Source organism: Symphalangus syndactylus, chromosome 6, assembly GCF_028878055.3.
Source record: "Symphalangus syndactylus isolate Jambi chromosome 6, NHGRI_mSymSyn1-v2.1_pri, whole genome shotgun sequence".
NCBI classification, from domain to species: domain Eukaryota; kingdom Metazoa; phylum Chordata; class Mammalia; order Primates; family Hylobatidae; genus Symphalangus; species Symphalangus syndactylus.
The window spans coordinates 92624036-92651687 of NC_072428.2; the positions used below are offsets into that span (position 1 = coordinate 92624036).

At 41.6% G+C, this 27652-nt stretch overlaps 1 protein-coding gene and 1 long non-coding RNA gene across 17 annotated transcripts in view; one reads left to right on the forward strand and one right to left on the reverse strand.

Annotated features, from left to right (window-relative positions):
- Positions 1-27652, forward strand: part of GSAP (gamma-secretase activating protein) — a 100325-nt gene that overhangs the window by 57339 nt on the left and 15334 nt on the right. For 9 of the 16 annotated variants that reach the window (XM_055283449.2, XM_055283454.2, XM_055283456.2 and 6 more), the window contains 9 exons: positions 4271-4363; positions 4494-4711; positions 6289-6358; positions 6898-6980; positions 10001-10054; positions 23514-23642; positions 24481-24539; positions 25244-25275; positions 27588-27649. In XM_055283449.2, coding sequence (XP_055139424.1) covers positions 4271-4363; positions 4494-4711; positions 6289-6358; positions 6898-6980; positions 10001-10054; positions 23514-23642; positions 24481-24539; positions 25244-25275; positions 27588-27649 — 800 coding nt within the window. Of the gene's footprint in view, positions 1-4270; positions 4364-4493; positions 4712-6234; positions 6359-6897; positions 6981-10000; positions 10055-23513; positions 23643-24480; positions 24540-25243; positions 25276-27587; positions 27650-27652 lie in introns of all 16 variants that reach the window. The other 7 variants (XM_055283451.2, XM_055283459.2, XM_055283448.2 and 4 more) reach the window with 3 other exon arrangements.
- Positions 5059-24481, reverse strand: LOC129484828 (uncharacterized). The gene is made up of 2 exons (XR_008658534.2): positions 24364-24481; positions 5059-5228 (listed from the first exon to the last, which is right to left on the reverse strand). It is a non-coding gene; the product is annotated as an uncharacterized lncRNA (long non-coding RNA).

Sequence of the window (27652 nt, forward strand, 5' to 3'; positions counted from 1 at the left end):
GAAGGTTTCCTGGGTCTGGGACTCGATTCTTATCAGCAATGCTTTATCAGCATCCCATCTCAAGAGTGATGTGGGAAACTTTCCACTAAGAAAACAGCACTTTGTGAGGGCAAAGGTATCCTTCCTTTTTTTACCCCTGGGAATGACTTGCAAAGGGCAGGCAAGATTTAATCTGTGTGGTCTTCAGCATGTGGAGAGGCCAGAAATACAAGCTTTGTAAAAATAGGCTATCTTAAACATGTTGTCTTTCCTTCTTAAGCATATTTTATAGGCACAAAATCATAGTCCAGTTTAAAACTTCTGTACAGGTAATTTTTATGACAACAATATTGTTTGAGTAATATATTTTTTGCTATTAATTACATACAATTTCCCCGGGCTGTCACCCTATTAAAATGGGCTTATATTGATTAAAATATTAAAAAATAGTTTTTTGAAAATTTCCATGAACCCCAGATACTTCTGTGTAAGAAAGATATATTTATAAATAATGAGCTACTATTTATTTAATGAATACTATATGTTAAGTATTTTACTTGTTGTCTTGCTCCCTACAGCAATTCTGATTGGTGATATTATCCCCATTTTACAGATAATGAAACTGAGGCTCAGAAAGAGCTCTGTACTTAGGCTTACTTCAGTGTCTTTTATCAGAGACACTAGATTATTAATAGTTACTTTGTTTTTTTTTTTTTGTTTTTTTTTGAGATGGAATCTTGTTCTGTCTCCCAGGCTGGAGTGCAGTGGTGCAATTTCAGCTCACTGCAACCTCCACCTCCCGGGTTCAAGCAATTCTCTGCCTCAGCCTCCCAAGTAGCTGGGATTACAGGCGCACGCCACCATGCCTGGCTAATTATTTTGTAGTTTTAGCAGAGACGGGGTTTCACCATCTTGGCCAGGCTGATCTTGAACTCCTGACCTCGTGATCCACCCGCCTCGGCCTTCCAAAGTGCTGGGATTACAGGTGTGAGCCACTGCGCCCAGCCTATTAATAGTGTCTTTAAACATTTTGTAATTTTTGTTTTCTTAGCATTTTGTTTCAACTAAAACTTTATCAAGTGTTTTGTTTAGAGGTGTTGTTCTAGTATTTTTCTGTAATGCAATCCAGAATAAACTGAGAGAAAATGAAGTGAAATGATCCCATCAGTCACCCAAATGGTATGCAACATAACTGCCCAAACTAGAAAAGATAATTAGTGTTGTCAATGTTACAATCCTAGAGTACTTAATTTAAAAATATTTATTCATAGAATTTGATTTTTATCTTAGAGCATTTTTGATATATTTTTAAAAATATAAAACTTCAGTCTAAATGTTTTCAAACATTAAAGTTTTAGCTAAATATAAGTGACTAAAGTATTTTCTTGAAATTATAAGAAGTATCCATTTTACATGTGGCATATGAATGTACGTATAGCCTCTGCTTATGTGTAGTACCTTCTCCATATAAGATCTTTATTAGAAAAGTCAGCAAATAAAATATAACAAATCTGTATAAAGAGTTCTTTCATCAAATCTTCCTAGCAAACTTTTTTGTTTGTTTGTTTGAGACAGGATCTTGCTCTGTTGCCCAGGCTGGAGTGCAGTGGTATGATCTTGGTTCACTGCAACCTCTGCCTTCTGGGCTCAAACTATCCTCCCACCTCAGCCTCCTGAGTAGCTAGGATTACAGGCGCATGCCACCATGCCCAGCTAATTTTCTGTATTTTTTGTAGAGATGGGGTTTTGTCATGCTGCCCAGGCTGGTCTCGAACTCCTGACCTCAAGTAATCCACCTGCCTCAACCTCCCAAAGTGCTGGGATTACAGGTGTGAGCCACCGTGCTCAGCCTACCTTATTTTGTTACCTACCTTATTACCAAAATAATACCCTACCTTATTTTGTTTTTAACTGACAAATAGTAATTGTATATATTTATGGAGTACAATGTGGTGTTTTGATACCTACATACATTGTGGAATGATCAAATCAGGCTAGTTAGCATATCCTGTATTAGTTTATTGTTGCTGTAACAAATTATGGCAAACTTAGAGCTTCAAACACCACAGATATTCTCTTAAAGTTCTGTAAAGTTGGAAGTTCGAAATGAGTCTTGAAGGGGCCAAACCAAACTGTGGGCAGGACTGGTGCCTTCTGGATGCTCCAGGGAAGAATTTGTTCCTGCGTCCTCCCTCCAGCCTGTAGAACAAGCTTGTCCAACCCTTGGCGCATGGGCTTCACACAGCCCAGGATGGCTTGAATGTGGCCCAACACAAATCTGTAAACCTTCTTAAAGCATTATTTTTTTTAGGTTTTAATTTTTTTTTAGCTTATCAGCTGTTATTAGTGTATTTTATGTGTGGCCCAAGGCAATTTTTCTTCTTCCCAATGTGGCCCAGGGAAGCCAAAAGATTGGACACCCCTGACTAGAGGCTAGCATTTCTTGGCTTGTGGCCACTTCATTCCAACTACTTTCCTCATCATATGGTCGTCTTCTCTTCTCTAGTCAAATCTCCCTCTCATAAGGACTTTTGTGCCTACCTGTGTCTACCTGGATATTCCAGGATAGTCTCCCCATCTCAAGATTCTAGTCACATCTGCAAGGTCTCTTTTACCCTATTCACAGGCTCTGGGGATTAGCACGTGCATATCTTCAGGAGCCATCATTCAGCCTACCACAGATACTACTGACCCTTTTGGTGAGACAAAAATTCCCTGCTCATTGAGGGACTGAACATCCATCCCTAGAGCCCACTCACCAAATGCCAAATAGGAATCTCCCTCTCCCTACCTCATGATGTGACAACCCAAATCACTGTCATATATTTTCAAATGCCACCTCCCCACAGACATAGTGCCATCCTAATTAACTCGTTAAGTGGTACAGCTGGGAGGTAACTAGGTCATTTGATGCCGATACCCTTTCCATTATGTCCCACTGTATTGTTGTTTGTGTTTTTCTAGTAAAGTGTTGCTATAATAAGACGATTGCAACCATTTGTGCTAAGCACTTTAGCATCATTTAATCCACGTTGACAGAAAGGACACTTCTAAGTCAACTGGTTTGAGTTCTATATCCTCTTTCCTTTCCACAGAATGCCTTCTATGCAAATGATTAGCATGTGTTCCTTCATTTCTTAGGAAAAGGAGTCTAGCTGGCTCACTTATAATCTAAATGTTTCATCTATATAAAATTACTACTGTGTGAATTTATGTTTTCTAAGATCCTAGAAAAAGTATTGGCAAGGGCTACTTCCACCCTCCATTCTCCAGAAACCTATTTTTTATACCTTGTCTCCATCTGAGTACAAATGTTCTTGATACAAAAATATCTAGTGCAGGGACTGAAGGTGTGAATTCTAGTCAGCTTGATACGCAAGGAAATAAATTAGTACCTCACAAAGTGTTAGTGTGTCTGCAGAGATTGTTCTGATGAATGTCGATTTAAAGGTTCTCTAAACAAAATGCTTCTGCGATGATGATAATGATGATCAGTGGACGAACATGGGCAACAAAATTTTAGAGCTTCTCCAAACTGGCAGAAATTATGAAGAAAATTCCCAATATAAGCTGTTTCCAGCCTATCAGATGAAGGAATAATTCATGTTGCTTGGTATTTTTTATTCTAATTTGCTCTGAGATCATTTAGATTCACATAAAGCCACAAATCACTTAGAAACAAAACTGCAGGTATAAATTAAGATAACCATAGCTAAATATCTGAAGAAAATTAGCCAAAGATGGAAATAAATGAGGTTTACCTAGTAAGAGAAATGTGGCTGGGCATGGTGGCTCATGCTTGTAATCCCAGCACTTGGGGAGGCTGAGGCAGGAGGATTGCTCAAGCCCAGGAGTTGAAGACCAGCCTGGGCAACATGCCTGTAATCCCAGCACTTTGGGAGGCCGAGGCAGGAGGATTGCTTCAGCCCAGGAGTTCAAGACCAGCCTGGGCAACATGGTGAGGCTCCATCTCTATAAAAATAGAAAATATTAGTGGGGTGTTGTGGGCACAGGCCTGTAGTCCCAGCTACCTGGGAGGCTGAGGTGGGGAGGATCACTTGAGCCCAGGAGTTTGAGGCTGCAGTGGGCTGACATCACACCACCGCAACTCCAGCCTGGGTGACAGAGGGAGACCCTGTCTCAAAAAAAAAAGGGCTGTCATTAGATAGCTTATTACATTGGTAAAACTTTTGCCTTTTGAGATATTCAGAGAAAAGCAGGGATAATGTGACGTTCTGTACCTATGCAGCTCTTACCACATGTAGATGATGTAAATCTTTCTCTTCTGTAGACTATTATGTGGCTGTTTACTTACCTGGTCATTTCTTCCACCTACTTAATGTTCAACATCCAGACCTGATCTGCCACAATCTCTTTCTGACAGGTACGGTTATAGTTTTTCTCTTGTAGAGGTGGCCTATTTGAGTTTGTTTTGACTTTAATATCTATGTTTGGGTGAAAGGAGTTTTTTTTATTTGCTGATCTACTGTGTTTTTTTTTTTTTTTTTTACCAGGAAATAATGAAATGATTGATATGCTACCTCATTGCCCTTTACAGTCATTGTCAGGGTCCCTGGTATTGGATTGTTGTTCTGGAAAGCTCTATAGAGCACTGCTCAGCCAGTCGTCTTTATTACAGCTTCTGCAGAACACTCGCTTAGACTGTGAGAAGATGGCCGCGTTGCACTGTGCGCTCTACTGCGGTCAAGGCGCGCAGTTCCTGGAAGGCCAGGTGAGAAGATAGTTCATGTTTTAAAATGGGCAGATAGACGACACTGATCATGTTTATTTTGTGGATGAAAATGGTCAGGAGTTATTTTTATTTAGTAACAATTAATTGAGGTGTATGGCCTTGCTGCTGACATCGTCATCTTTTGCGCTGCTTTTCTATGGATCCCTACCAGGTCTCACACTCAGGGTGTTTCTGTTCTTTTGGGTACCCCCGTTTTCCATATTGGAAATAAAAGTTTAGCTATGTCAGTAACATTTCAATGAAGAGCTCAGTAAATAAGGCGTTTCTTAAGTAACTACTTTTTCTCCTGGTCCGTATTTGATCTATAATTATCACAAGGACTAAAATCTGGTGGCAGATATGTATTACATTTGTAATAAAAATAGCTTACATTTGTATTTCACTTTAGAGTTTATTAAGTACTTCCACGTGCATTCTGTGTTATTTTACAGCTATCCTGTGAAGTCAGAGAAATCTCCTTATCAGATGTGGTTAAGATCAATGACTGGCTGGTTAACTACAAAAAAAAAAAAAAAAAGAGAGACATTAGACATTTTATTTTAACCTGAAACATAACAATGTACATTATTCACCCATGGTTTGACTCAAGCCTTTCTTTGCACATCTCCTAATTGAAGTTCAACATCATTTTTCATGCATAAAAGCACTAGTAATGAGTTACCTCTAACTTCCTGTTACTTTTAAAAAATTTTTATTTCTAAGGATATAGTAATTTAAAGACCCTTACAAAGCAATCTGTGTATACTAGGCATTTTTTACCCAATCTTTTTTAGTTGTTCCCCCTAAATCTAGTTTTCTAGTGTTTTAGAGACATGCCTTTGACTCTTTACAAAGCATTCAACTTTTACTGACCCAACGACACTCTCTGCATCCACATTTTACTTGCCTGTAGTAATATTGTATTACCTAATTTTGAAAATAAGTACAATACCATAAATAGGTTTTGAATAAAACAGCTTCTGGTAGGAGCAGAAGTGCAGGTGTGCACCATGGTTAGGCGTGCCTTATAATATCTGCCAGTGCTGTGATGGCAAACATTCCTCTAGCAGGTGAGGATGATTATGGAGATGAGCGAGTTGATGGTATAGCAGGGATTATCCCTCCTTCGGGAAGCAGTGCAGTGATGCTCACAGAGGTTAACTGGTGTGTCCGTATTCACACCCAGGACCCAGCTGGAATTCACACCCAGCTCTGCTGCCCCCAAGCCTAGTGGTTTTGTTTTGCTTTTTTTCCTGTATCCCACAGCTCTTTCCACTGGTGCTTTGCTATAACATGACCTATTCTTGCACAAACATTAGGTTGAAGAACGTTTATTTGGTTTCCAGCCAAGGAGATTTATTAAAAAGATGTATAAAAAGGATCTCACTTATAAAATACTGTTTTACCTACTCAGAATTGCATTATGTATCTTGAAGATAGTGTAGAAGTGAGTCTATTCTTACGCAATTCTAAAACAGGTATAGAATGCAAAAGATTCATGTATATTTGTACTTCTTTGGTAGTGGAGGCACAGAGCAGATTTAAATACCAACAGAGTTCTGTCTGACTTTTTAAAGATTATTCAATGGATTTCTGAGAATGTCTCTGCCTGCCATTCATTTGACCTCATTCAGGAATTTATAATTGGTAAGTGTTGCTGATGTTGCAGCTTAAGTTGAATACTTGACCTTTTTGCTTGAGGGAAAGCAGTAAATTGATAATGAATGCCTTAACCTGTCTAAATGCTGCTTTGGAGCACATTAAAAAAAAAAAAACTCTATCGGAGTCAGCAGCTAATTAAATTTCATTCTCTTGTGGTTTTCTGAGAAGCTATGGCTGTACAGAGATTGATGAGATACAAGATAGGATCTTGATTCTATAACCTTATTAGTGATTTTTTTTTCCAGTAAGATGTAACTTTCTTAGCCCAGTTTTGTGTTGGCTGGTGTCGTATGAAGTGACATAATATCATTTGGGTAGATATGGTACTAAGTTATTGTTCTCATTGTAAAAAGCAGAACCTGAACGTTTTAGTCAGTAGATAAAATCATAATGGTTGCCGTTTTGAGGATGAGGGATAAGACAATGAAAACTTTGTTGGTTTGCTTGTTTTGGTTGAATTACAATGCTGTCATCATCTTATTAAACCACATCTTTTTTTCCCCGTTTTAAAAAAATCTACTCAGCTTCTTCATACTGGAGTGTATATTCAGAGACAAGTAACATGGACAAACTATTGCCACATTCCTCAGTGCTCACTTGGAATACAGTAAGTTAACACTGTGCTGTATGCAAATAAAATCAATTCACAGTTGTGGGTCAGTTGTTGGACACCCCTCTTACAGCCATCAAGGTCGTGATTTCACTGCTGTTTTGACTGATAAAGAACTCAGTTGGATTTTTTTTTTTTGGCAGAAAAGTAATAGCAAATCCCTGCTATTGGCCAAAAGTATTTGTATAAAAACAGTAAAACCAAAGGAGCAGGTACACAGGGTATTTATTATTCTTCCTATTATCAGGCAGAACTAAACCTCTATCATGGTATTTTTATTTTCTAAGTGACTAGACTGGATTAAATTATATACTAGGTTTATATAAGTGAGGAATGGGTGGATTGCTGCTATCATACTTGATAGATAAGGACCTTCATGACCCCTTTTTCCAGCCCCATTAAAAAGTCTGTAATAACTCTAGAGCTTCAGGATCAGTAAAAGTCAGCAATCTTAGGCACATTCACCCCAACTTACTTTTTCTCCCTGTCGGTTCTGACTCCCTGCTTTTAAATTAGGATGTGCTGAGCTAAAACACTGCTCATTTTCTCTTGAATATGGTACAGTAGACAGAGCTTTGCTGGCCCAGCAAGTGAAAACCATACATAGGCTGTGCCTGAAAAAGTTCTGCCTCATGTTTCTTATTTAGATATTAGAACTACATGCTTGCTTTTGAGGCAGAAGTTTATATCAAAAAGGTATTTAGAAAAATAAATTGAATTTAAATAACACAGTTATAGGAAAATATGTACTAGGGTAAATGGTGACACTTTATGTTTAGACCCTGTCTAAATATAGTCCTTAAAAAAGATGCATCAAGTGTGTTTGATTAATTTCTAAATTTTTGGTATGCACAGTGGCAGTGCTTTCCTAAAGGTCTTTTCTTTGTCTTTTACTGTTGTGGTTATTAGATTTTTATGCCCCACCTTAGAATTTAAGGGAAAGAAAGGCCTGAACTTGTTCCCTCTCTAGGCGCCCACGTTTTTCTTTCAAAACACATGTGAATAGACATGCAGACCCTGTGGTCATATGGCAGGAAGTCTGCAGGTTACACCACCCCAGAGTCAGGAAATGCACATCTCCGCTCCCTCCCTTAGCAATCCCCTGCTGTTATGTCCTGTGTTCAAAGTGTCCAGCAGGCAGCTGGGACCACTGGTTCCCAGAGTTGTGTTAAAAGACTGAGCCACATGTTAACTGGATGTGGTGTGAGAATATCACCCTGAGGGTAACGCTTCCCTTTTGCACTTCTCAAGATTGTGCAGGGCGGAGCAGCTATTGTGGACACGCACAGGGTGACATCAGGAAGTCCAAGAAGAGCGATATAAAGAAACCTGTGGTTATAACCTCTCTGTACTGAACTAATCTTGGGGTTTGCCATGTTGCTTTAAACTTCTTGTGGTTGGACTAGGTTACCTAAAAGGTCTCTTCTAATCTTGAAAATCTATGAGTCTATGCTTATCATTAGCTGTGATGTAAATCATTTATTTTTTTCTAATCTGCAAATGTTCTTAATGCTACAGCCTTAATAAAAAGTTTCCACAGGAGAAAACATGGATTTCACATTTTTGTAGGAGACAACTGACTTGGATTTTTTAAGTGAATAGAAAATGTGATGCCCTTACGCATAGATAATCCTGAATTATGTTTTGCAAACAACTATACCTTTTTTAAAATGCTATTTATAACCAAAACTGTAATGAAATTTTAATGTTTTTTGAAGTATCCTCTGTAGTGATAAATGAAGCACACAATAGATTCTTATCACGGCTTTCAACTGTCACAATGAAGAACTTAGTTGTTTGCATGTTCTGAAAATTTATTTCTCTGTCACTATGATACCCTTTTTTACAGGAATATTCTATATCAGTAAAATCTCGGTCATTTAAATTATAGACAAGTATCAATTTTTATTTCTATATTACATCTCCTAAAATATTTTCTTATACACTTATCTACCTTTTTTTAAGGAAATGAAAGCTGATTTGACCAGATGAGAGGCTAATTACATAATTAACATACAGATAACACTTTTCAAAATAATAGTGAATAAAAGGCAATCTTGAAAGTTTATCCTTTTATTAAATTTCTGTTTTAATGCTCACTAGTTAGCAGAATGCTATCATTTGCCCTTCTTGAAATGAATTGTTCACCTTTCAGATTTGCCATGATGATAGCACTGCAGAAACTCTTTTTTTTCTTTGGAGACGGAGTCTTGCTCTGTCGTCCAGTCTGGAGTGCAATGGTGCAATCTCAGCTCACTGCAACCTCCATCTCCCAGGTTCAAGTGATTCTCTGCCTCAGCCTCCTGAGTAGCTGGAAATACAGGCACCCGCCACCATGCCTGGCTAATTTTTTTTTTTTTTAGTAGAGCGGGGTTTCACCACGTTGGCCAGGCCGGTCTCAAACTCTTGATCTAAAGTGATCTGCCAGCCTTGGCCTCCCAAAGTTCTGGGATTACAGGCGCGAGCCACTGTGCCTGGCTGCTGCAGAAACTTTTTTATGGGGGGCTCCTACCTCTGCAATTACAGAGGACAATGAGGTACAGAAAAATTATCCAGTCAAGTCATGCAAGAATCCCGTTAGTCTTGGTTCCTTCTGGTGAGGTAGGAGCCAACTATAATACATTTAAGTGAAAGAAGAGAGAGGAAGGAGTATTGATAATGAAACATTTCCCCTTTATCATTACATTTGGTGCAAACATAATTTGCCTCATTTGTTCTTTAATAGAAATGTATAAAAAACCCTATTTGCTCTCTATTTCTTTGTAATAGTCTTTTCCTTTAATTTAGAGACCCTGTCACTTATTATAATTGTGACTTTAAAGAATATATCCCTTCCTGAGGCAAGAGATAAGCTATATTCACTGTTATTTATGTCCTCCAAGGTTTATTTAAAAGTAGAAGTTAGAAACTGGAAGCTGCCCTCAGCTTCTGTCTGTGCAGAAAACACTCCCTGAAAGCTTGAGCTGGTGGTAGTTCATACACTGAGCAGCTGTGTGTGTGTTTTTTCCCCACTGTAGGAAATTCCTGGAATAACTCTTGTGACAGAAGACATTGCATTGCCTCTTATGAAGGTAGGTCCCTTACAGCGAGAAACAAAAGTACAGACACATGACTAAAGCTCTGCTGCCTGAGTATTATGGTGGTTCCAAAAGGGATTGCAAATTGGCAGGGGAGGGGAGGGCAAGGCAGTAGGGTGGGTTTTCTGGAGAAGCCTTCCTACGTGGGTGAGTGATCACTGAGTATATTATGGCAATTCTCAGGAATGCTCTTTGAAGGAGGAAGTTTCCTGAAGATAGGAGAGAATTACAGTGCTCAACTTAAACCTTCCAGAACCAGCACTTGCCACTGTGCCTCAGACCAGGCTGTACTGGGGGAGGTCTTGTAGATGATCTTTGGAGAGGCTGGTAGCTGCTTTTACTTTATTTGCACTATTACTCCCTCAAAATGAGCTTGTGCGCGTGCACGGGCGCGCACACACACACACACACACACACACACACAAACACACACACAGAATTTCCAGTCTTAAAACCATTAAGTAATGTGGGCTAGGATTATCTAATTTCCTTCTGGTTCTAAAAACAGCTTTTTTGTTTCTCAAGAGTGATCTGTATTGGCCCACTATGTGGTCTCCATCAACCTCTGAACATTAAGCTGTAGCTGTTAGTTTCTTTCTGCAACCTGGTGGCTTCACAATAGTTTTGGAGTACCATAGGAGAATGGGGTGGAGTGAGTAGAAAGGATATGTATGTAGTTAAAACTAGGGGAAGTATTTTAGCACAGTTTCCTTGAAGCTCCTTTGTTGTTTTTGGCATTTAGCATTGCCTCCTGTTAATCATAGCTTGAGGTAGACTGGGAAATCTCAACTTCTGGCAGCAGGGAGCTCAGGGTGCTGACGCCTTTTATTTCCATTTGATTCTTTTGTATGTGTGAAGGGCAGGCCAGGCCTGGACAGCTGGGGGAAGGCTGTGGCGTTTGAGGTCACAGTGATTCACTGGGGGCAAGAGAGGGTAGATCGGGGGCCAGGTTAGTGGTTCTAGGTTTTGGTCCTAAGAAGAATCCCTTAAAAATAGACTGATGATCTGTGTTTCCAGGCAAAAGCATGGGACTGCTGTGAAGTCCTACTAACATATGAAGACGAAGAGAAAAGGTTTTATTAATAGTTTAAAAGGTGTTTTAAAAGATTCCACCCTTTCATTTTATTTATTGTTTATTGTTTCTGCGTTTTCCACTAGTCTTACCAAATCCATAATGTGTTTTTATTTTATTTTTAGAGATGGGGTCTCCCTTTGTTGCCTAGGGTGGAGTGCAGTGGCATGATCATAGCTCACTATAATCTCTAATTCCTGGGCTCAAGCAATCTTCCCGTCTCAGCCTCCTGAGTAGTTGGTACTACAGTCATGAGCCACCACATCCATCCAGTTTCTTATTTTTTCTTTTTTTTTTTTTTTTGTAGAGATGGGGTCTTGCTATGTAGGATGATCTCAATCTACTGGCCTCAAGTCATCCTCCTGCCTTAGCCTCTTAGAGTGCTAGGATTATAGGTGTGACCCACCATGCCGGACCATAATTTTTTTAATGGACAACAAACCAGTGAAGAAAAATTTTGAAAGAAATATCATCCATAATTCTACAGTTCGTAATGTACCAACTGTCTCTTCTCCCCCATTCCCTCTTGGCCTTTGTTATAGGTATGCATATTTTACCCAGTAGTAATTGTGATCTAGAGATATTAGATAAATTTTAGAAATTATATTATTGTAAACATTTTTTCATGTTGCTATGTAAACTTATAATTTCTAATGACTCCATAGGATTCCACTGGATGGCAGTGTCTTTTTGTTTTTATTATTTTAAATTAGTAAGTGTGTGAGGAAAAACTCTGTCCAAACTGTGTTTTCCCTCTCTGTCACACTGCAACAATAATCATCAACACACAAAAACACTTCTGTTACCAAATGTGTGGGAATTCTTCACGCACCAAGTAGCAGACACCAGCTGGGTGTCCTTTAATTCAGTTCTGACACTATCTATCCAGAGACAGTGTCAGATCCCACAGGTTGGGGGGCATAGTCCCCAAGACTACCCTCCACACCCCCAGATAACAGGTGCAAGTCCACACCTCTGGAACTTCTGACCAACTGTCTTCAAGTTGGGGCTCCCACGGTACCTCTTTAGGTTTGATTAATTTGCTGGGGTGGCTCACAGAACTCAGGGAAACATGTTTACTGGCCTATTATAAAGGATATTGCAGAGGAAACAGATGAAGAGATGCATAGAGTGAGGTATGAGGGAAGGGACGTGGAGCTTCCATGCCCTCTTTGGATTCACCACCCTCCAGGAACCTCCACCTGTTCAGCTATGAGGAAGCTTCCCCAACCCAGTCTCCTGGGATTTTTATGGAAGCATTCCTTCCCTCCAGGGTATGAGGCGGGGCATTCCTTCCCTCCAGGGTATGAGGCGGGACCCTCTTAGGGGAGGGTCTTAAGATCTGCAATCAGAAAGGTGGGGGTGGGGCAGGGGGGTGGTGGTGGGGAGTGGTGGAGGGGAGAGTCCTGCCTTAGGGCAGGTGAAAGGAAGGCAGGAGAGAGAGAGTTTCCTGAGACTAGTCCTGGTCCTGAAGCCTAAAACACCCGATATTATAACATCAGGCTGTAACAAAGGCTATGGGCATTATGAACCAGGAGTGGGTGGATGAAAATTAATACATACAAAACACCACAATAAGTATGTCATACTTTTTTTTTTTCTTTTTTTGAGGTAGGGTCTTACTCTGTTGCCCAGGCTGGAGTGCAGTGACACAGTCACAGCTCACTGCAACCTTGAACTCCTGGGCTCAAGCAGTCCTCCTGCTTCAGCCTCCTGAGTAGCTTAGGACTACACATTACATGTCATCATGTCTGATTAATTAAAACTTTTTTTTTTTTTTTTTTTTTTTGGTAGAGACAGGGTCTTACTATGTTGCCCAAGCTAGTTTTGAACTCCTAAGCTAAAGCCATCCTCCTAACTCGGCCTCCCAAAGTGTTGGTATTACAGGTATGAACCACCATGCCCTGCTGGGTTGCAGTGCCTTAACTCAATTGTTCTTCTGTTTTTTGGACATTTAGTTTGTCCCTAGCCCCCTTAAAAAAATTTCTTTTTGCTATTAGAAATAATGTTCTAGTGAATTTTTTTTCTTTTTCGTTTTCTTTTTCTTTTTCTTTTTCTTTTTCTTTTTCTTTTTGAGATGGAGTCTCCTTCTTGTTGCCCAGGCTGGAGTGCTTTGGTGCGATCTCAGCTCACTGCAGCCTCTGCCTTCTGGGTTCAAGCGATTCTCCTGCCTCAGCGTCCTGAGTAGCTGGGATTACAGATGTGCACCACTATGCCCGGCTATTTTTTGCATTTTTAATAGAGGCGGGGTTTCATCATGTTGGTCAGGCTGGTCTCGAACTCCTGACCTCAAGTGATCTGCCCACCTCGGCCTCCCAAAGTGAATATTTTTATACATACAGTTTTTCTTTTGATCTATTCCCCTAAGGTTAAGAGCCCAGAAGTAACATTGGGTGAAAGGCTATGATGATTTTTATAGCATTTGATTCTTATTTTATGATAAATTGATATTCAGTGAAAGGGATGTCACGTGTGTCCATGTGAAGAGACCACCAAACAGGCTTTGTGTGAGCAATAGAGCTTTTTAATCACCTGGGTGCAGGTGGGCTGAGTCCGAAAAGAGTCAGCGAAGGGAGATAGGGGTTGGGGCCCTTTTATAGGATTTGGGTGGGTAGTGGAAAATTACAGTTAAAGGGGGTTTTCTCTTACGGGCAGGGGTGGGGGTCACAAGGTGCTCAGTGGGGGAGCTTCTGAGCCAGGAGAAGGAATTTCACAAGGTTAATCGCTCAGTTAAGATAGGACAGAAACAAATCACAATGGTGGAATGTCATCAGTTAATGCGGGAACCGGCCATTTTCTCTTCTTTTGTGATTCTTCACTTCCTTCAGGCCATCTGGATGTGTACATGCAGGTCACAGGGGATATGATGGCTTAGCTTGGGCTCAGAGGCCTGACAAGGGATAATTTACATTTACAAGGGGTTTATGAGTTTACCAGTTTTACTATAACCTTATCAACATTGTGTATTTTCATTTAAAAAGTTAAGTATAAAAGAGTGATGGAAAGGTCCTATTAACTTTTACCTGTTAGGTTTTCTAAGAATATGATTTAGCTTTGCTTACCCGAACAAAGTCGCTTCTTTTTTGCACTGGCTTGTTTGTTTTCCGTGTGTGGGTGTGTGTAAAATGGAGTATTTTATGTCCTCCATGTGTTTCTTTCCTCCTTTTACATTCCCTCTTTCTCCTCACGTTTTTCTCCTCTACCCATAGCTTTCGTATTTGGCTGTGCAGACAGTTGTTTCCCATTCACCATTTCCACACATGCTTGGGGGCTCTTTTGGCTCCACATGTATTCATCTGCTAGTAGTTATTAATACTGAGGACAAGTATGAGGCACTGTAGATCTCTCTGTGACCCTCTGCACACAGCCATGATCCATCAAGGAAGGCAGAGGTGTATTGCTGGGACTAGCCCTGGACTCAGGAGAAGATAGTACTGGGTTTGGTTTGACCAACTCCACCTACCCCAAATGCTCAGCATGGGAGACTCTAATCAGGAGATTCTCATTCCCAGGACACTTGATTCTGCTATTTCTCATTTGTTTCCTCATCTCTGCTTGCATAATATCACTCACTCACTCCAAGCTGCTACCTTCACCCTTAACCTACTTCTACCCCAAGTCCCAACTTAATTATAGAGGGATGGAGCTGGTTGCATGAGCATGTCCCACCCTCAGCTCCTCTCTCCCTAGTCTCAGTTATGTGACTGTTCTTGCCATACTTAACCAATAGGAGGTGGCTCTGGACACTCATGACCTGAATCACAAATTACATAAGAGTGTGTGCTTGCTTCCACATTCTTTCTTTGAGGACCAAGGTACCCCTATTTACTCTGACCACACTTATTTCTTTTCTCCTTAGTAGATGAGTGCCCTGATAAGGAGTCAAGAGAGGAGAGGGGCGGGGGTGTGTGTGTGGGAACTGGATAGGTATGTTCCTCTTGTTCTCTCTGCATTCTGAAGCACTTCCTTTTAGTATAAAGTGGAACACTATACAAATGTTTAATAAATTGCAATATTGCTATGGTCTGAATGTTTATCTCCCTTCAGGATTCTTATGTTGAAGTCCTGACCCCGAAGGTGATGGTTTTAGGTGGTGGTGCCTTTGGGAGGTGATTAGTTCTGAGGGCAGAGCCCTGGTGATTGCAGTTAGTGCCCTCATAGAAGAGACCCCACAGAGCCAACTTGCCCTCCCGCCACATGAGGTTACAGTGAACACATAGCAGTCTAGGAAGTGGGCCCTCATCAGACACCATATCTGACCACACCCTGATTTTGGGCACTCCAGTCTGAAGAACTGTGAGAAATAAATTTGTTGATAAGCCATCCAGTTTATGGTATTTTGGTATATCTGCTGTAACAGACTAAGACCTATATGAACATCTTGGGCAGGATAAACCAGTTAAATCAGAAAATCTTCCCTAGAGAGACAAAGGACTTCCTCATCTTATAAATAGTTCTCAAAGTCATTTTAAAAACACTAAACAGGAAATATATTGAAACAAGGTGCTTACCTTAAAAGGAATGTCATTAAGAGTGTCCTTCCTGAGAATGATTTTATCCCTTTGTAAACTATGGATTGCTCTAGGGAAACGGCAACTTTCATAAAAGGCTAAAAATTGCCCTTGATTTTATTGTTTTTTTAAAAAATTTTGATTGATTGATTGATTGAGATAGGGTCTCCCTCTGTCACCCAGGCTGGAGTGCAGTGGTGCCATAGTGGCTCACTGCAGCCTTGACCTCCTGGGCGTAAGCAATCCTCCCACTTTAGACTCCTAAGTAGTTGGGACCACAGGCACATGCCACCATGCCTGGCTAATTTTCGTTTGTTTGTTTCCTGTAGAGACAGAGTCTTGGTATGTTACTGGGGCTGATCTCAAACTCCTAGCCTCAAGGGATCATCCCACCTCAGCCTCCCAAAGTGCTGGGATTACACACATGAGCCACCACACCTGGCGTGCCCTTGGTTTTATGAGAAGAAAAACCATTAAAACTATTCAACCACAGGAAGCATGTATGGATTTTTAAAAATGGAAAATAGCTTAAATATAAAGATAAAAGATGAGCATGCTACAAATGGAGAAATGGGATATTTTTACCACAGTCTTTAAGTTGGACATCTATAGTGCATTTCATCACTTGTTAGAGATTGTTGATTACCTGACTCAGAGACTGGGAAGGACAAAAACTTACTGCTCCTTTCTACTTATGGCCACTCAGATGTGAGGGTGTTACTGCCAATGTCTATCAGTGGTCTGATGCCCTTGAGCAACTGGGAGAAGGGTAGTTTATACCTGGGCTGCTCTCCATTCAGAGACTTGTTTATCTGCTTCTTCACTGGTGTTAAACTGTTTTAGGCTGGGTGCCGTGGCTCACATCTGTAATCCCAGCACTTTGGGAGGCTGAGGCGGGTGGATCACTTGGGGCCGGGAGTTCGAGACCAGCCTGGCCAACATGGTGAAACCCTGTCTCTCTACAGAAAATACAAAAATTAGCCAGGTGTGGTGGTGCACGCCTGTAACCCCCTGGCTACTCGGGAGGCGGAGGCAAGAGAATCCCTTGAACCTGGGAGGTGGAGGTTGCAGTGAGCCGAGATAGTGCCACTGCACTCCAGCTTGGCGACAGAGCAAGACTCCACCTCACAAACAAAACACAAAGTTTTAATTGGGCAGAGCATGAATGTAATTAATTGCTTAGTGAAACACAAAAGACCCCCACAATACAGACAACCATGATCACTTAAAAAGTTTTTTAGTGGTCTGAAGTAATGGTATAATTACAATATAATAGTTTACAATTTTAAAAAATTGTTGCTTTGACAAAGATGTAGCATCAATAGCAGTGTTAGTTGGTTATGTGGGAAATACTGATTTCTCAAAGTTCAGTTTGCACATATTTTCTGGAACAGTTAATTATAGTGAGGCCAGTGGGTACCATAAACCTTAATTTTATGATGCAATGAAGAAATACTAATTAGAGGTAAATTAGCATAGCTTAAAAAAATAAGATGATACTGGCTGGGCACGGTGGCTCATGCCTATAATCCCGTCACTTTGGGAGGCCTAGGTGGGTGGATCACCTGAGGTCAGGAGTTCGAGACTAGCTTAGCCAACACGGTGAAACCCATTTCTACTAAAAATACAAAAATTAGCTGGGCATGGTGGCAGGCGCCTGTAGTCCCAGCTATTCGGGAGGCTGAGGCAGGAGAATTGCTTGAACCTGGGAGGTGGTGGAAGTTGCAGTGAGCCAAGATTGCGCCATTGCACTCCAACCTGGGCGACAGAGGGAGACTCTGTCTCAAAAAACAAAAACAAAAGAGCTTGAGGCTAGTGATTTCATTCCTGTTGTTTCTGTAGCAATGGAGGTGTCTTCAGGCTACTTCCTAGTTGATGAAATTGAGGAACAGACACAGGATGGAGGATTCTTGTTTTTGTTCCTCTTCTACCACCTACTACACTGTGCTGGTCTTATTCATAGTTTTGGTTGGGGACAGGTGTTTTTCATTCTCAAGACTGAGAGGAGGGAAAGAGCTTAGCATTGACTTTCTCAGGGCATAAGCTGATTGTGAGATGGAATAGTTTAGAGCCATATTTAGTGATTTCATTTTTAGAAAAAAATCCAATCCATTAAAAATGGCTAATAGAACTACCCAGATGGGCAAGTAAGTGGAAATTTTTGCTAGATATTGGGGAAGAAGGAGCAAGTCCATTTATATTCAGGAGACCTTGAAATTGCAGCGTGCATTTCCCTAAGTGGGCAGCCTCAGGAGTTCTGGTCACTTGCCCTGTGTTGTATGAGTGTTCCTGTTTAGAGCATCTTAGTTTAGTGCCTTCCTAGCTTTATGTATACACAAACGTTTTCTATTTATTCTGTCAGTGCTTAGAGGTAGTGGGTCACTGTGTTTCTCTGGGTTGTAAGTAAAAGCTGATACTGAGATGGAATCCACTGAAGAGCCAAATTGGATGATGCTTTAGCTGTGTTAGTTGAGTCCTGGCACACAGAGGAAAGGGTTCTCTTTGAGTTGGCTGCCTTCTCTGTAAGAAGATGCTGGTTAATCAGCAGAAGTGGGACCAAAGCCAAAGGGCCTTTTAGAAATGAAAGGCAGATTTTTTTTCTGGCAGTAATTTGCAGATGAGCCAGTACCACAGAGCTTTTTTTTTGTTTGTTTTTGGATCAATTGGCAATCCAAATCATAAATGGGAAACAATTCCTTAATGTAACCCACTGGTTCTTTTGTTCAGTGAATAGTTGTGATGGGCTGTGTTTGGCAATTATTTCAGGTCATCCTAAGAGAAAAAACTCCCCTTTATGTAGGAAAATGCTTCCAGGTCATTCCTTGAGGATCTGATTGCTTTTAACATTGTCTCTCATTCAGGGGTATTTTTCTTTGCTTTGCTTTTTATGAGACAGTCTCATTCTGTCATCCAGGCTGGAATGCAGTGGCATGATCTTGGCTCACTGCAACCTCTGCCTCCCCAGGTTCAAGTGATCCATCTCAGCCTTCCAAGTAGCTGGGCCTACAGGCACACGCCACCATGCCCAGCTAATTTTTTGCGTTTTTAGTAGAGCCGGGTTTTCACCATGTTGCCCAGGCTGGTCTCCAACTTCTGAGCTCAAGTGATCCAACCATCTTGGCCTCCCAAAGTGCTGGGATTGCAGTGTGAGCCACTGCACCCGGCATGGGCATGTTTCTTTTTTGTGTGTGTGACAGAGTCTTGCTCTGTCGCCCAAGCTGGAGTGCAGTGGTGCGATCTTGGCTCACTGCAAGCTCCGCCTCCCGGGTTCACCCTATTCTCTTGCCTCAGCCTCCGGAGTAGCTGGGACTACAGGCGCCCGCCAGCACTCCCAGCTAATTTTTGTATTTTTAGTAGAGGTGGGGGTTTCACTTTGTTACCCAGGAAGGTCTCGATCTTCTGACCTTGTGATCCACCCACCTCGGCCTCCCAAAGTGCTGGGATTACAAGCGTGAGCCACCGTGCCCGGCCAGGTATGTTTCTTATACAGCATTTTTGTGTTTTATTTTTAAAGATTTATTAGCTCTTTTCAAGTAGCTGGTAATGGGCTTCCTGGGCAGTGGTGGCTTTCATTTTGTGGTGCTGTTGTTCCTGATGAGTACAATATTTGCTTTGTTGGATAAGTGCTAGCTGATTGACAGTGATTTCCTGTGCTCCCAGGTTCATCTTTTTAATTTTAAGTTCCAGGATACATGTGCAGGACATGCAGGTTTGTTACATAGGTAAACGTGTGCCATGGTGGTTTGCTGCACCTCTCAACCCATCACCTAGGTATTAAGCCCAGCATGCATTAGCTATTTATTCTGATGTCTTTATTTTGTCCTTCCCCCAACCCCCCAAAAGGCCCCAGTGTGTGTTGTTCCCCTCCCTGTGTCCATGTATTCTCATTGTTCAGCTCCCACTTATAAGTGAGAACATGTGGCATTTGGTTTTCTCTTCCTGTGTTAGTTTGCTGAGGATAATGGCTCCCAGCTCCATCTGTGTCCCTGCAAAGGACATGATCTTGTTCCTTTTTGTGGCTGCATAGTATTCCATGGTGTATATGTACCACATTTTCTTGATTCAGTCTATGATTAATGGGCATTTGGATTGATTCCATTTCTTTGCTATTGTGAATAGTGCTGCAGTGAACATACACATGCATGTAGCTTTATAATAGGATTTGTATTCCTTTGGGTATACACCCAGCAATGGGATTGCTGGGTCAAATGGTATAATACTTCCGGTTCTAGGTCTTTGAGGAATCGCCATACTGTCCTCCACAATGGTTGAACTAGTTTACATTCCCACCAACAGTGTAAAAGCATTTCCATTTCTCCACAGCCTCACCAGCATCTGTTGTTTCTTGACCAGGCTCATCCTAGAGCTTAGTGGTGCGATGGTGTGTCTTGGCTCTTGGGATTGTGCAGATTCAACTCTCCCTTCCCCTCCCCTCCATTCTGGGTTACAACATCTAAAACGTTATGTGGGAGATCCTTTTTTCTCTGGGATAATGAGCATGCTGGTGTCACCTTGGCATTCAGAATCCCTCAAAGATTTGGCCCTAACTACCTCTTTATCTCCTATTTTAAAACCACACAATCAGAAGTCTTTAGACAGCTGGTGATTTATATAGCCTTTAATCTAGAGGTGTATAGACTGAGTAAAGTGTTTGAGGGTGGGGTGCCCGGGATTACTTGAACATGCTCACTGTTCTCAGTCCTGGCTGAACATTAGGATCACTTGGGGGAACTTGTAAAACTCATAAGGCTCAGGCACACCCCAAGCCAATTAAATCTAATGGGGGATGGGACCCAGGTGGTTCCAATGGGCAGCTGAGGCTGGGAGTTGCACATGCTGGAGGCTATTGTCTTCACCATAGAGAATGAAGTGCTGTTGACTCGAATGCTCTGGCTCAGATCTGAGCCCCGAATCCATCTTCTAGTCTCTGTCTTTGCTCACACCCTAAGAGTCCCACCTGGAACATCCTTTCCTTGTCCTTCACTGACTCAAATCCATTTCCCTCCCCTGTTCCGTGTCTGTTTTCCAGGTTTCCAAATAGACTTTCCAATTTAGAATGATCTCTGTGCATTTCTTTTTTTTGGAGACAGTCTCGCTCTGTTGCCAGGCTGGAGTGCAGTGGCGCCATCTCGGCTCGCTGCAACCTCCGCCTCCCGGGTTCAAGTGATTCTCCTGCCTCAGCCTCCCAAGTAGCTGGGACTACAGGTGCATGCGACCACACCCAGCTAATTTTTGTATTTTTAGTAGAAATAGGGTTTCATCATGTTGGCCGGGATGGTCTTGATCTCTTGACCTTGTGATCCGCCTGCCTCCGTCTTCCAAAATGCTGGGATTACAGGCATGACCCATCACACCTGGCTGCATTTCTTAACTGAAAAAAGTTATATCACTTCTCTAGTGGATACCAAATAGTGAAATATATAGATTTTTCTGTATCATCTTAATATCTGTAAGATATTATAGATATATCTAATATCTGTATTAGGCCAGTGACCCCCCTCCTGAAAAACATGTAAGTTCATGTGAAAATATTTTTGGGATGTTTGGCTAACAATATTTCTTACTTAAGTGTAAGTTTTAATTTTTGTTTTATTTTAAATTCAGATCCTTTTCCTTCCAACTCTAGTCTATTTTAGGCCATGGATTTCTTTGAAAATCTGGTGCAAGCTATAGACCATCTCCCCAGAAGAGCGCTCATACAAACACATGCTCTATTTTACATTCAGGCAGTGGGTGCTGGAGCCCCTGGAAAGCCTGTCCACGGACATGTGGCAAGCTCTGTTTGATCTGTTTCTTCTTAGCAGACAGATGGCTATGCTAATTAGCCTGATTCGATAATTCCACAATGTATGCATGTATTGAAACATCACATTGCAGCCCATAAATATATACAATTATTTGTTAATTTAAAATAAAACAAAACTATGAAAAATGTGCCTACCTCCCCAAAAGGTTATGAGGAAAGGGATTTTTTAAATGGAGTGAGAAGGAAGGTAATTTGGGAGAGATCTTTTCTTAGGACCTGCAGTGAGTGGGGACTTCTAACAACAGGATAGCATTTGACTTGAGGGGATGGGGCCAGATGACAGGTAGAGGGCATCTGAGTTTCTCCCCTCCCATATCCTGTCCTGGGCAAGGTCTGGGTGAACTGTGTGGGTGGGACTCCTGTGGCCAAGCAGGAGGAATTAATAGCTCAACTGAACACTAGATGTCACCACAACACCAATTAGTTTTCTGGCTTTTGGCTCTCCTGTGCCTGAGCCCAGATTAGGACAGCAAGAAAGCTTTAGAGACTTCCAGTCAGGGACCTAATTCTGTCAAACATCTGCAGGATTTGTCTTGTCTTTTTTTTTTTTTTTTTTCTTAAATACAAAGAAGACCCAAAGGGTGGATAAGTATACATTCATTATAAATAAATGGAAAGGGAAAGAAAAGACTAGTGAGGTGAGTCAAGTGAGGAGTGGGATCTGATTCATGTTTTCCCCTGGACATGAGACTTTCTTGGGAAGAGTTTTTCTGTCTCTGGAAGGAGGGATGTTGGCTGGATGGGCATTTCAGGCTTCTGAAAGAGCAAGTTTTAATATTATGTTACTTACTTTACTGATACTCCAAAATACATTTCAAACCAATTATGACTGTCTTTAGATTAAAAATGGTAATAACATGCTATAATTTAACATGAGGGCATTTTTCTTGATTGAGGTGTTTTTTTGTTTGTTTTTAAGTTTTCTTATTTTTCTTGCAGTTCAGCCAAGTCTGTCACCTTGGCAGGCAATAGTTCACTTAGTTTTATGACCACACATTACATCTCTGGCCCCAGTCAAATCATTTGTAAATGCACGTATTTTGGCAAAAAGTATCGTAAGTCTACCTTTATTGGTTTAAAACCAAGTTGTGTCAGAATATCCTTCAACACTAAGAATGTATTTTTTTATTTTTATTTTTTGAGATGGAGTCTCGCTCTGTCACCCAGGCTGGAGTGCAGTGGCGTGATCTCGGCCCACTGCTAGCTCCACCTCCTGGGTTCATGCCACTCTCCTGCCTCAGTCTCCCGAATAGCTGGGACTACAAGTGCCCACCACCGCACCTGGCTAACTTTTTGTATTTTTGGTAGAGACGGGGTTTCACTGTGGTCTCGATCTCCTGACCTCGTGATCCGCCCACCTCAGCCTCCCAAAGTGCTGGGATTACAGGCGTGAGCCACCGCGCCTGGCCAACACTAAGAATGTATTAACATTGCATTTTATTATTTAAAAATGAATGTAATGGATATATTCTTGCTTCAGGGTAGTACAATTATATCAATAATTCAAAGATCTAGATAGAATGCTGACTAATTCTGTTTTGGTGAATGTGACAATATAAAATTAGTTCATTTCACCTTTTTTTGATTCCTAGGTTTTGAAAAATGTCCTTGGCAGTAAATAAGTTTAGCAGGAAAGTACGCCTACTCCACTTATCCAAATGTTAATGAACTTTGTCTTAGTGAACATGGCACTGTTGACACCACCTAAGTCATAAAAAACAGGTCTCAAGGGAGGAAATGACTCAATGTGTTTAATACAGGTTTCCCTGCTAAGCCTCAATCTGGGGAAGTCCTGTTGGTTTTGGGAAGTGAGCAGCAGTTCTTTATGTGGTTTAAAAAAACAAACAAGAAAACAAAAAAGACAGAAAATGAAGTGGGAAAACAAGATTCTTTAAGTCTATTTTAGAATCCCTATTGGGTCTAGAATACCATCCTCTGTACAAAGTATTCACTCAGAAATGTGGGCCATGAGAGCTCAGGAAATAAGGCTTGCGTGATACTCACTGGGTGGTTTGGGCCACTGGGCCTGCCTCTGAAGGCCACTGATGTTTTTGTCTCCTACAGGTGCTCAGCTTTAAGGGCTACTGGGAAAAACTGAACTCCAACCTAGAATATGTTAAGTACGCCAAGCCACACTTCCACTATAACAACAGCGTGGTCAGGAGAGAGTGGCACAACCTGATCTCTGAAGAGGTATGAGTGGGTCAGTGAGAACAAAGCCAGCAGCCAGGCATAGTGGACTGGATCCAGGTGATGTCTTTAAATCATAAGGCTGGCTTCCATGTGGCACTCTTCCCAATTGCCAGGGACTTGAACATTGTCATTACTGATCTCAATAGGCAGAGATGCTTCTATGATCTCTGTTCTCCTGGAGAGGAAACTGAAAAGCAGAAAGTTTAAGGGACACGCAGCACATTCATAGTAGAAGTATGATTAATATCCATGTCTCAGATGTGTTCTCAGGTTACTTATGCAGTTAAAAATTGATATTAAAAAATCTAGGTATTTCCAAATTAGTGGTCATTAGGGGTTGGGGTAGTTGGAGGGAGAATAGTGGATGTGACTCACTGTCCAGGGGTGACCCAGGGAAATCTTTGGGGGTGTTCGAAGAGTTCTGTATATTGATTGTGGTGGTACATTGTGGGACATGAATCTAAACATGATGACATAGAATGACACACATACATTGTGCCAGTGTCAATTTTTGATTTTGATATTGTGCTCTAGTTAGGTAAGATACAAGCACTGAGGAGACTGGGTGGAGGGTACATTGGATGTCTCTCTAGTATTGCTGCGTGTAGATTATTGTTGTTGTATATAGTATATAGTTGACTCGCAGTTTCCTGTTAATCTGTAATTGTTTCAGAATAAAATGTTTCTTAAAAGTTTAAAAAAAACTAGGTGTTCTGATTACCTGGAAAGTGTATTTCTTCTCTCTGATGCTCTTAACTGTATTGCATTATATCCTTGATGTGAAAAGTCACCAATAAAACTTTTACCTTCCACACTCCTGACGTGTTCTCACTCCTAGAAAACAGGAAAACGAAGGTCCACGGCATACGTGAGGAATATTCTTGATAATGCAGTAAAGTAAGTGAAATTAGAGGTTATCGTATCTAAGATGGTTAACATTTACAATTACTTTGTTTTGTTGGCTACCTTTTATAGAAGTAGTTTACTTTTGTTGCATATCCCCAGCAAAATAATATTGTCAGCTTCACGAATGCAGCCACTTGGACCCTATTCTAGAATTTGGTGCTGGAATTTCTAGTGGGAAAATCTTATATGTTGAACCTTATAGACTTGTAACCTGCGGATAGATGTTTACAATGGATAATTGGTAAAGAAATTTCCTATTAGCATTTTAGGAGAGAAAGGCAAATAGTAGGTTGATTTTTTTTTTTTTTTTTTTTTTTTTTAAGTGTCAGTGGGCTAGTGAGCTTGCTCTTATTTTGAAAGCCTATTTTCTGGATATATGAGTCATCTCAGAGTACTAAAAGTATAGGCCCCATTCCAACCTCTGTTCTATTTTCTGTCCCCATTATTTTCAATAACTGAGAGCTACAGTTGTTCTAAATTATTGCCATTGTTGGCACTAAAGGGTTTTGAGATTTTTTAATTGCCTAATGTGGCTTTCACTACATTGATCAAAGTTTTTGAGGTTTTCAGCAGCCTGAGAATAGTTTCTACGGTGGTTTTTATGAATTTTTAAAGGAGGATATCTTTGTATGATGTGGCTTTAAATTTTTTAAAAGCAATGCTGTCTGTGAATAACATGGCTGATTTCTTCGTAGGGTGATTTCTAACCTAGAAGCAAGAAATTTGGGTAAGAAAAGATGTGTAATAAAGTCTTCTGGGTTCCAGTCAGTGTTTTGTTTGTAGCGCTGTTCTTCCTACCACTGTGGGTTGGCAAGAAAATCACTTCCAGTAGTGTGGTGCAGGCAGCACCTTTTAATATCTTGCTGTAGAGTGGCCGCACGGCTCTTCCCATGTCTGTCTAGGCACCAGGACCTCCGGGGACAGCTGCTGAATGTGCTTTTGCTGTGGGAGTCCCTGGGTGATGGCCTTGCGGTTCTCCTTATTTCCTGTCATACAGAGCTGCCTTCTGGCTGTGCCCACAGGGTGCATTTTGGCATTTCCCTTGGCTTGGTGCTGCTTGCTTTCTAGCTGTCTGATCCTACTGGGTCTTGCCTTGTATGTGCCTCTCATTTGGGTTAAAAATTGGGCACACAGGTCCTAGAGGCATAAAGATGAGGAGCTTCCAGGTAAGCAGTGTGGTTCTGGGGGAAAGAGCACAGGCTTGAGAGCTAGACAGAGCTGGACTTATATTCCAGCATGGCCTCTTGAGAACCATGTGCTCCTGGGCAAGTCACTTACCCATTTGTGCACTGTCCTCAGGGGAGTGAGGAGAAAATGAGACTAACTGGGGCAATGCAGATAGCACCTAGCATAGTGCTTAGCACATGAGGGTACCTGAGGTGGCTGCTTTATTCCTTAGTGTGTAAGGAAGAAATGTTAACATGTGGCTTCTAAACCAAATGACAGGTATTATATAATCCATAGGTGCAGGGAGTGAGAGGATAAGTCAGGAGCGGGGATGGCTGGAGGAGGGAGGGAGGTTGGAAGAGGCTCCCCCAGAGGGCTGACAGGTGAGTTAAGTCTTGATAAACAAAGGGGACTTGGCCAAGTGAAACCAGGGGAAGGGAATGCTGAGCATATTCAGGCACAGGCTTATTTGTAGTTGCCAGAAGAACACTTTCTTGCCTCATGAAGGTCAGCCTTCATTAAATAAGCTTTTGTTTTTATATCCCACTCCTGTTTTATGGGCTTGGATGTTGGGTGATTCTAATGGAAACTATTTTATACAGTGCATTGCTGCACCTCCTCCAGCTGTGCACACAGCACAGTGAACTGTGACAGTACACTTGTCATCCAGCTTAGGCTGACAGAGCCTGGGCTCACTGACCAGCACGGGAGGAACCAGCCTCTGCCTTACCAGGCCATCGTGCCTGAAGCCAGGGGATCTGCCCTGCCAGACAGAGGCATGCATGTGTGTGTTTCAGGCTTATCATCCTTGCATTGCTGGGGGTTTTGCAACACGGGGAATGTTGCTGGTCTGGTTGAGGTTTCTGTCGTGCCACCCCTCCTGCCCTGCTTATGGAGCTACTCTATGTGTCAGGGCCATTTGCATCCTGTTACTAGTCAGTCTCTCTTAACACGCTTTAGGAAACTCTTCCCTTTCCTCGCACGTGCTTTGCGTATACTAGTTCCCCATAAAGAATGTCACTGCCTGAAATGCAGGGCTCTTGGATTCACATGTTAAATTGTTTCATCTCAATCACGAGGGTTGTGTAGGATCCAGGGAAGATTTATCCCGGGGGTCAAGAGATATCGATGCCCTCCCAGAAGGAGTTGCCAGCCCACTGAGCAGAGTGGTTCTGCCTTCTTGCCTGGCACTGGATCTCAAGTATTTAAGAAGAAAAGAATGGAATACAAAGATGTTAGAAGCGCTTTGGGGCAGATTTTCCAGCAAGACTGGGTTTGTCTGCCCCTAGAGCCACTACACTGTAGTGTGCATTGAAAATCATGGTGGAGAAAGTACCATTTGATTTAACATACCACTTTTCCACCTTTTCCTAGCTACCTTTGTAGTCTGATAACTTGTGCCAGTTAGTATTATTTGCTGCAGTCATTGACTGGCCCCCTCAGCTCAGTAACTCCCAAGGCTACTGAACTACAGGGTTCAGAAAGTAGAAGGGAGCCATGCAGTCCTTCCACCGAGCCGTGTTCCCTCAGTTTATGACCCCAGAAGGGTTAAGAGAAGGCCCAAGTCCCTCTGTTGCCAGTGGAGCAGAGGTTCTTAGCAGTGAGTTTTACTGTTGAACAAAAATCCAAAGCTAGAGCCTACTGGGGTTGAGGAATGTGTTGTTTTCTTCCTTTCTCGGTCATTCCCTGTTTCACACGGCTCTGATAAGTTCACCTTGTAGGACTAGGTCACACTTAGGTAATGAAAAATTTTCATCCTGTGTTATGTTTTCTCAGTGACTCAGAGAAGGGAAACCCAGGCTGATTCTTCTTCCTTCTAACCCATCTCCTGAAAACTGCTCAGAGTCTAACTATTGCTCTGTTTCATTTCAGGGCCAAGATTAACACCCCTCCTGCAGGAGGAAGACAGCCACCAGCGGCTGCTCATGGGGCTGGTA